The 10286-nt window shown below is 40.8% G+C and overlaps 1 protein-coding gene across 3 annotated transcripts in view; it reads right to left on the bottom strand.

Annotated features, from left to right (window-relative positions):
* Positions 1-5118: 5118 nt before the first annotated feature.
* The window catches only part of PRMT3 (protein arginine methyltransferase 3), a 126270-nt gene continuing 121102 nt past the window's right edge, over positions 5119-10286 (bottom strand). Inside the window, exons 16-17 of one of the 3 annotated variants that reach the window (XM_070491348.1) lie at positions 8684-8714; positions 5182-6120 (exon numbers count right to left, since the gene is read on the bottom strand). In XM_070491348.1, coding sequence (XP_070347449.1) covers positions 8707-8714 — 8 coding nt within the window. In that variant the 3' untranslated portion in view covers positions 5182-6120; positions 8684-8706. Of the gene's footprint in view, positions 6121-8683; positions 8715-10286 lie in introns of all 3 variants that reach the window. The other 2 variants (XM_044753404.2, XR_011495945.1) reach the window with 2 other exon arrangements.

Here is a 10286-nt window from a genome sequence, read left to right as displayed (position 1 = left end):
CTGGGGAGCAGCAGGGGAAACGCGATGACCCAGGGCTCGTGCTGAAGCACGATCTTTGAGCGACTGAGGGAGTGCGATGTGGCACGCAGGGTGAGGCTGGCTTTGGCCACAAGTGGTGGGAGTGCACTGGGGGGGAAGGTGACACAGGGTCACAGATAAAGGTCGGTTGGGGGTGCGGCATGGAAACCTGTGGAAGTTCTCCTCAGATCGCTCTGCTTCTTGGTGAAATAGGAAACATGGACTTCATCTGCAAGAACGAGGGAGGAGGTCCTAGAGGTTAGAGAGAAGAATAAAATAGTCAGTGAGGAGAGTGGGACATAAAAGGACAAGGGAAATGAGGATCTGGACACTTGAGACAGGGGTCATGCATTTAAGACGAGCCCAGTCAGCACGGCTGAGCGTCCTCCTCCAGCCCCGTGGAGCGGGACATGTGCAGTCACGAACTTGGATTTGACTCAGGAGTGAGATTTAGCCGAGAGATCAGAAAAGTGAAAGCGAATGTTTACAATGCTGGACTATGGATTTCAAGCCAGGTAAGGAAGGAAGTGTAAACACGAAGAGGTGAGGGACAGTGGAATGTGACGAATCAATGGATTTGGTCTTGGTGGAGTTGAAGGATTGCTGGAAGTGGGACACTGAAGGCAGTGAGCTGACAAGATAGGTAGGTAGTATGATAGTTAATATTGAGATTTAAGCAGGAGCTTGAGTTCTGGGTTATGGCCAGTTCTAGAGGAAGACCACAGGAGTGAGTGGCTGAGGTAAGCAGAGGGCAAGATCAGTGGATGAGGTCAATGAGCCCAAGGGTCAGGGCATGGAAGGGTCACCACATGAAATACTGCACTCATTGACTGAGCAGGAGCAGTGTGGCGGAGTTCGGAGGTAAAGTTTTCAAGGAACGAGGTAGAGTGATCTGCAGGTGGGGAGATGAGAGTGACAAGGTAAACTGGTTGGTGTTATATCTTCATGAGAAGAGATGAAAGATGGCGAGGGGGAAGCCAGGATTTTGGGGAGAATGGTCTATAACAGGCAACCAAACGAGGAAGTCACCTACCTCACATCCAAGTCTCAGGGGATGAGTGGTGAGGGAGAGGACGGTCACCATTTATGGGGTCCGCTGGGGAAGCAGAGGCCTCAGGAGATCCAGGATTTGGATAGAAATGGGGGGATACACAGAACTGCAGAGAGATTAGGGATGAGGGAGGCAGAATGAATTCGGAGGCGTGGGCTTCTTGTGACTGACATGAGTTGGAATAAAGGGCGTATTGAAATTAGTCGTCATGGTCAAAAGGCAGTAGTCTCAAGGCTGGGAGTGTTGGCAGAGAGGGAGGGTAGGGTCCTGCCAGAAGTGTGCAGTCCTTGGGCTTCCACATTCCACCTGAGTAGATGGAGAGGGAGGTGGGCTCGCTTCTGGTATTAGCACTCTGCAAAAGTACTTCAGCTACTCCAATTTATTTTTAAGGACATATTTAAAAAACTTATTGAAGTTCTATAACATTACAGAAAGTGTACCTATTAAAGAAAAAAGCCACTCATAATCCAATCACCCTAACAAATTATTTTTTGTTTCCTCTTCAATATTTTAGCACATGTAGGCTTTATCTTATAATAAGTGGATCACAAGTTATCTCGCTTTTTTATCATAAGAGCTTTTCCATGTGGCCATGAGGACTTGATATTATTTTTATTGAGAGCATAATATTCCATGAAGTGAATATAATTTACTTAATTTCTGCCTCCTTCACTGGTTAGACCAATGGTGATTATCTTCATCTTAAATAATTACAACTAACTCAGTGATGGGCCATTTTTGTATCTATTTAGCTACACTCCACAGCTTTATGAATGCTCACTGCTAGCCAAGATGTTGAGGCAATATATGCAAACTCCTGCTTATTTTCCCCTCCCAAAACTTTACTGGAAATGACAAGTGAACTACTAAGACACTTTAAAAGTACTTTGCTTGTTCATCATTCTGCTTGGAAAAGTTTACCTTAACTTTATAGCAAGAAAACGGACACAAAATCATTAAAAATACATGAGCCTCCAAGGTGACACGGCCTGATTTGACAGCTGAGCAGGGACTTTCCGTAGCTGCCCACGGTACAGAGCGCATCCGTACCACAGCAACACTCCAGGTGAGAACCAGGCAAGGCAGGCGCTGAGGAGCCTCAAGGCATGACGAAAGGTGCTGATACTAAGCAGTTTCCCCAACTGCCTCTCCTGCTGTTGGAGTTTGTTTTGGGTCCAGAGCCCTCTTAAAAACTCAGGTTAATGAAGTTCATGCAAATCCTTCCTTACAGGCTTGCAAGTCCTTCATTAACTGCGTCAGTTTGTAGCTTGTGGGTGGGGTTCAACTGTCTCTAACTTTAAAAAGTTCTGTTTGCACATTTCTCTGGTCTTATTAAAACTTTCTAAACAGGGGCAGGCCTGGTGGCGCAGCGGTTCAGTGCGCATGTTCCGCTTTGGTGGCCCTGGGTTCGCGCGGGTTCAGATCCCGGGTGTGAACACGGCACCGCTTGTCAAGCCATGCTGTGGTAGTCGTCCCACGTATAAAGTAGAGGAAGATGGGCATGGATGTTAGCTCAGGGCCAGTCTTCCTCAGCAAAAAGAGGAGGATTGGCGGCAGATGTTAGCTCAGGGCTAATCTTCCTCAAAAAATTTTTTTAAAAAACCCAACTTTCTAAATAAAGTTGATAATCAACTACAAAGTTTCAGTTTACTGATTCCCTTTACACAGGGCACTAAATGTTAGAATCCAGACACCAGTCTCAAGTATGTAAATACTGTATTTAAAAAAAAATTTAGCGTAAGTCTTGGTCAATCCTCTAAGTCTTCACAAACGGAGTACCTCCCTCAGTTGCTTAGTTCCACGCTTAAAGAAACACAGTCCTAGCACAACCAGAGGCACTCACAACTAGAATACACAACTATGAACTGGGGGGCTTTGGAGAGAACAGCAACAAAAAAAGAAGATTGGCAACAGATGTTATGTTAGCTCAGGTGCCAATCAAGAAAAACAAAGCAGTCCTTGTAACCTGTGTTCTATTGCATGGATCTCCTCTGCCGTGGCCATTCATGAGTTGTATGAGGAAATATTCTACCTGCAATATCAGTATCTCTGCCCCAATGAAACTGCATTTACCAAAACGGGCAGTGGGGTGGATCTGGCCTCGGGCTGTAGTTTGCCAGCCCCACAGCAGACAATGCTTGACCTCAGCGACCTCCCCAACCTTGCCTTTCATCCCAGATTCATCACAGTCCTGCACACTTGATCTATACTTTCGAGATATTCTGCTACACAAAGGAATCTGAATCCGTGGATGTTTTGGGTATATGCTACAGCCCAGCAGCTTAAATGATCATTTCTGGCATGGCCAGCAGGAGCTAAGCGGCGGATCATCCTGTTTTCATCTCTCCTGTTGAATGCTCTTAGCAGTACTGTTACCACACTTGCCCCACTTGATGGCATGATTGGTGAGACTAGTGTGGACTGGTCCCAAATCAGTAACTTCACACCTTTTCAATATTCCATTTTAAGTGAGAGCGGCAGAACGCACAGGTGGACCACATTGGTTACTCAAGATTAGGTGGTAACAAAGCAAATAACCGTGGGACAGAATTATCCCCCCCCACCCACCAAACAGGCATTACTTCAGAGTTAAATGACAGCTCCTTGATTTATTTAAAGTGTGTTCCTAGCAGTCGGGGCTACTTACTGGACCCTTTTGTGTAATGCTGTACGCCATCAAGTTCTGTTTTCTTGGAACATTCCTTCCAAAACGCTCTGTTCAGAAAATACTACTCTATAGAAAAGGCATGACTATTATACTCGGAATAACCACACAATTACAACATAATAATGTTAGTTTTCACAAAGGAAAATAGAAAAATGTATTTTCCCAATGGAGATAAAATAAAATCCTTGCGACAGAGTAATTTGCTATCCATAAATGCCCATCTGCCACAGCACGAAAGGACACTGTATTCATCATTGTCAAGGGCTAGCAAGTATTTATTTTTTAACAGCAGTTTAACATCTGGAATTCCAAGTGAAAAGCTAATATTCAGACTCTCATATTCTTATAAAATGTTTAGGTACACAAATTAGAATGTTCCAGCCTGGGAAGGCTAATTGAAAAGAACAGAGATCCACTAACTATGGCTGGGCTGGTTACAACCAGAAGAAAATCAAGAGCCTCTGGGTGAAAATCCCATGAAAACCAAACAAGAGTTCTGAAGAGAAATCATTTTTGAGAAATACTTTTAAAAATAGTAGAAAATATTTGCTATGCACTTAGAAAAAATAAAAACAAAACAAAAAATGAGATGGTTTTTGCTTACTTTAAAAATCCATTAAATCTTCTCATGGGCTCCCTCATTTTTGTCTTATCACCTACCCTACTCAGATTAGTGCATGAAGCCTTTCCAGACAAAACTTAAGGTACTTTGAGCTGTACTAGCAGCACCACACATTTCCTGTAAGGGTCTGAATTCAAACACACGGTGAAAACAAGCTGGCTGTTTTAACCCAGTGAAAACAGAAATCATGCTTAGAGACTATGGACTGAAATACCATTATTTGAAGGGGCTAATTTTCCCTCTGCTAGAAGTCCAGTTCTCCAACATAGACCAAAAGACAATTTCTTTTTGACATTGTTTTGCTATATTAAATATTAACACCTGCTGTCATCTTCCCACCCATTCCTGTACCAGGGTGGTATGAGGCTGGCTCTCAATCTGATCTAAGTAGATGCCGTACACCCTTTGGAAGGATCCTGACTGTATGACGATGACAATACTGTCCCCTAGCACTTGGTGAGTGTCTTCTCTGTGCCAGGCACTGATTTAAGTAGCTGAAATGCGTTAACTCGTGAATTGGCAAATTCATGGAGGGAGCAAGGGATTAAGGGGTGCAACCAAGATCACACAGCAAAGAAGAGCTGGGCCCAAGGCTTGGCCCTAGGCACTGACCGCAGAGCTCTTGCTTCTCAGCACTGTGCCATGCTGCCCTGAGTAGGTTGTGCTGTGAAAAAGAACCAGCTGTTGAACTGAAAAGAAACATGCAACTTGCCGAACCTTAAAATCCCTGTTTCTTAAAAATCATCCCTCTCTTAAGACTTGTTTTAAATGCTTCTGCTTTTATAAAAGGCTTTAATATGCTGAAATACCATTTTATAAGGCTGTTTGTTGTATACATTTTATTGAATGTTTTTCTAGTCTGTTTCAGACTGAAATAACTGATACAATTGTATAGAATGATATATTAACAGTTACATGTTTAACTTGGCACATAAATCTAGTTTGAAAAAGGTATTATATTAGTAAATAAGTACATATTTATCCCAATCTTTAAAAACTTTGATGAAACCTAGGCTAAATGTATTAAAATTAGACTTCCTGGGCAATACTAGAAAACTCTATGGCTAAAGAACATTTGCAAAGAGGGAAGAAGCTCCAAAATGAAAGCTGGCACTCCAGAATCATCCACTAAGCTGTCCTCAAAGGCGATTTGTGGGATGCTCTCTTCCACATTTTAGTCCCTTACACTTGCTCTTTCATCTATTACTTCCTGATATTCTAGCAAATAATACAATTAAGAACTCCTCCCCCTCAGGGAGGAAATCTGCAATAAGACGGATATAATGAAGCATCATCCAAATAACTGATCAATTACCAGTTTTAAAAACTTATTAAAAATCAAAGACTGTCTCTGTTCCAAATCGAGGCCAATTTAAATGATTTTCAATATAGCTAAACTCAATGGAGGGGTTACATTTGGTTTAATCTCGCTGACCAGACTTCCAGGAATGTGATTATCCAGGTGGCCCACTAGGACCCATGGGTCCTCCTCCTGAGCTGAATGACATTTCATTCCTCCCACACTTCTCCAAACTGAGGAGGCTCATTAGGAAAGGACCCATCCTCCGTGTGCTCACATAAACCCCTCTCTGCACCTCCGACCCATCCCACTCCCACAACACACATGGCAGAGTGTGCTTTCGTGGCCTCTTCACTGGAGACTGTAAGTCTGCGTTGAATCATTCAACGTGAGGGTCACAATGAGAGAACGTGGGTCTTTCTTATTCTTGTGGACTGTGATGTTTCCTTTCAAGGCTTCACCTATAGAAGAAAGGCAAAAATGTGTTTAAGAATTCACGGAATACGGTCTAGCAGATAAGTAACACTGTATACCTAGTCCTTCTTTTGTTTTTGTGAGACGTTTCGCTAACTTTTTAAAACTTTTTAATTATTCTTTAAATTAAGAGATTTAATTTTCTAAGGCAATCTTATGTTGAATCTTTGAACAAAGCAGATCTAATTTACACACTGCAGGTGTGAATTCCTTGTGAAAGAGAGAGAAAACTCCAGCGGTCATGCAGGGTTGGGAGAGCAGTGTCACTGGACTCCTGAATATGGGGCCTATGGAGAGAGTCCTGGGCTCTCAGGACACCAAGACACGCTCCTGCCCCAAAGAGCTCATGGTGGAGGGTGAGAGGAGGAGCTAGGCCAACAATTAGCCAACAGGCTGCGTCTGGGTGTGCTGGAGGTGAGGACTGGGGAGGGTGGAAGGCAGCAGAAGGCAGTGCCTCACAAGAATGAATGAATGATCTGAGGACCGAAGGCACGGTTAACCTAAGGAGCGTACGTGGAATGGCATTTAAGGGAAAGAAAACAGGTAGAGAGCCTTCAGGAAATGGCACTTTGGGGAACTGAAAATTACAGTTGGGAAAACGTAAATTTATATTTTATGGAGGCACATGACGAGGCTCTTGGCCTTTAAGGTACTAACACTGTAAATGGAAAATGGAACTTACACAGGTAAAACGGTGAACCCAAAAATTATTACATATTTGTTTAAAGGCAAAGACTGATTCCCTAAAAACTTATCCTGTATGCTCCAAATTTTATTTTACATTTTTAAACGATTTTTGACAAATTTTTGTAATTTTTACAAGTTATGTTTAAAATTTTTTTATAACTCCACAATAGAATTACATCTATGTGCTTCTGTGATTACAAATACTTATTTAAGTTTTTTGCATTTCTATACCAAGAGCCACTTAAAAATAACAAAAGATATTGATAAGATGTAACTGGTCACCATTCCTTGCTTAACCAAGAGTAAGACCACACCAAACAGCCGCAGGTACAGCTCCGCAGGCGGACGGACACAAGACGACTCCATGTAAAATGACTGAGGACTCCATATAGAGCCGCCCCACTGCTAAATCAGTATCATATTTTTAAAAACCTGCAAACCCCTCACATTAAGGGACAATGAATCTGAATGTTTTCCATATGGTAGTGAAATAGCACAGTAAAACTTAACAAAACCATCTAATAGTTATATTTATTTCAGAGTATAAAGATTCCAGCACTGATACATTCAATACGTAACTGCAACGAAGGACAGAGGCTGGAAAAGAAAGACGTGCAACAGCCTTTCCTTGCAGACCACATGGTCTCGTACACAGAAAATCCTAAAGCAACATGCAAAAGAGCTACTAGAACTGTAAGATGGTTTAGCAACCTTAGGATGTAAGGTCAATATAAAAAATTAATTGTCTTTCTACATCTTAGCAATGAAGAATTAGAAATTAAAATTAAAAAATGGCATTTACAGTAGCATCAAAAAAGCATGTAATACCTGAGATAAATGTAACAACATACGTACAAGATTTAGTCACATAAAACTAGGGAACAGTACTAAAGAGGATCTAAGAATATGGGGAGATACATTTTGCTTGTGGATGAAAGACTCAATGCTGTTAACATGTCAATTCTCCCCAAAGTAATCTATAGATTCAATGCAATCCCATTCAAATTCCTAGCAGGCTTTTTGGGGTAGAAATTAAGTTGATTTTAAAATTTATATGGAAATTTAAAGGATCTAGAACAGTGAAAACAATTTTGAAAAAGAGCAAAGTAGGAGGACTTACATCATCTTATAAAGACAACGTCCTACCGGCACAAGGACACACAGACCAATGGGACAAAGTGCAGCTCAGAAACAAACCTATATACATAGCCGATTAACTTTTCACAAAGGAGCCAAGGAAATTAAATGGGAAAAGGATAGTCCTTTCAAGAAATGATGATGGAACAACCTAATACACATTTGGGAAAAGACGAACTACTCCTCTTAAAATTACCGTGAAATAGATTATAGACCTAAATGTACAAGGCAAAACTATGAAATTTTTAGAAGAAACATATAAGGAAAGCTGTAATGTTAGGGTAGCAAAGATTTCTTAATTATGACACAAAAGCAAAAACTTCAAAAGATGTTAAGAAAATGGAAAGACAAGTGGAAACGGGGATAAAAATATCTGACAAAGAACTTTTATCCATATATATAAAGATTCTTATAACTCAGTAATAAGATGCCAAACAACCCAATTAAAAATACAGCAAAATATTTTAACAGAAAACTCAAAAAAAGATATACAAATGACCAATAAATATAGGAAAAGATACTCAATATCTTTAGTCATCAGGCAAATGCAAATGCAAAGCACAGCTATCACTACACATACGACAGAATGGCTCAAATTGAAATGAACGTTTTTGTAAGTGATGCCAAGGAGGTGCAGCAGGTGAACCCACAACCGTGGGAGGAATGTCAAACGGTCTAGTCATTTGAAAAAGGGTGCCAGATTTTTGTACAGTTAAACACACTTACCATAAGACCCAATGATTCCACTCCTAGGTATCTGAAATGAAACACGTTCACACACAGACTTACACGACTGCTCCTAGCAACTCTATTCGTAACGGCCCCTGACGGAGAGCACGTCACCAGTGTGGCGGCAGGCCATGGTCTAAGTAAACTGTAGTGCGGCTATACAAAGGAACAAAAAGGAACAAGCTCCGGTGATAAATTAAGTACATACGTCAAACTCCAGAGGAATCTCAAAAGCATGCTAAGGAAAGAAGATGCAGTCTATTACTTTGATATAAAATTCTAAGAGAATAACACCTTCATATTAGTCATACTAACATACAGTGACAGAAAGGAGATGAGTGGTTGTCTTGGTTTGGGGACTGGAGTTGGGGATGACGGACCACTGGGATCAAGGAGGACACCTTCTGGAGCGACGTAAATATTCTATTTCTTGATTAGGGTGGTGTGTACATTTATTAAAACTCATTGAACTGTACAATTGTGTGCATTTTTACTGTATGTAAATTATAGAATAATGCTGTTTAAAAAATGTGGTGGCTTAGGAATAAACTCATAGATAAATGGATTGTAGTAGAGAAACCAAAACATCCAGCATGGAGATTCAGAACATGCTAAGTGGGGCATTTTATATCACTGAGGAAAGAATACGCATTCAATAGAAATGTGTAAATATAATAAAATGATATTTTTTTAGTAAGTCAGAAGTCAAAAGGAAAAGCTTGAAGATTTGATTATACAAAAATGAAAAAAATTTATCTATAAAGTACGATACTTTATAAGGAAAGAAAAGCAAACTAAAACAATATTAATTTCACTTCTTAGAATAGCAAAGATTAAAAAAAAGTGAATTTTGATTCGATTCCTGAGGCTGGATTATCAGAAGTTGAGTATCTTAAAGGCATAAAGTGTACCGCAGTTTTACATTCCTGCCACCTTCATCAAGATGGGGTATTATTAGGGGCCAGCCCCGTGGCCGAGTGGTTAAGTTCGAGAGCTCTGCTTTCACAGCCCAGGGTTTCGCCGGTTCGAATCTTGGGCGCCAACATGGCACTGCTCATCGGGCCACGCTGAGGCGGCGTCCCACTTACCACAGCTGGAAGGACCCACAACTAACAAAATATATACAACTGTGTACTGGGGGGCTTTGAGGAGAAAAAGGAAAAATAAAATCTTTAAAGAAAAAAAAAAAGATTGGGTGTTATTAGAAACCAAACAAAAAAGGAATGAAAGAAAATAAAAATACCTTTGTTATTTAGATGAACAACCAGAATCTAATTGTTCTGACTTACATTTCAGTAATTATCAGTGGGATGGGTATTACTTCAAACGTTTAACCACCATCTAAAAAGAAGAATCCTCTGTGCATTTACTTCAGTGGTTTTCTGCTTGATGTGTATGCGGTGTTGTTGCAAATACTTTTTTAGAGCATGTGCCCTGATGGTTGGTGCTCTTTGATTCAGTTGCCTTAGAAGTGTTAAAAAAATGTAAGCTGGCTTGTTCGTAAATCTTCTATTCAATCCCTAGTGTAAGGGTTGAAATGGAAATGTTCCATGATCTTCGCAAATGCAGGTTATCAAATTCTTCATTTCAAGTTTAAAGG

The sequence above is a fragment of the Equus asinus genome, chromosome 20 (genome assembly GCF_041296235.1).
Source record: "Equus asinus isolate D_3611 breed Donkey chromosome 20, EquAss-T2T_v2, whole genome shotgun sequence".
Classification (NCBI taxonomy): Eukaryota; Metazoa; Chordata; class Mammalia; order Perissodactyla; family Equidae; genus Equus; species Equus asinus.
This window is presented reverse-complemented; position numbering and strand designations above follow the sequence as displayed.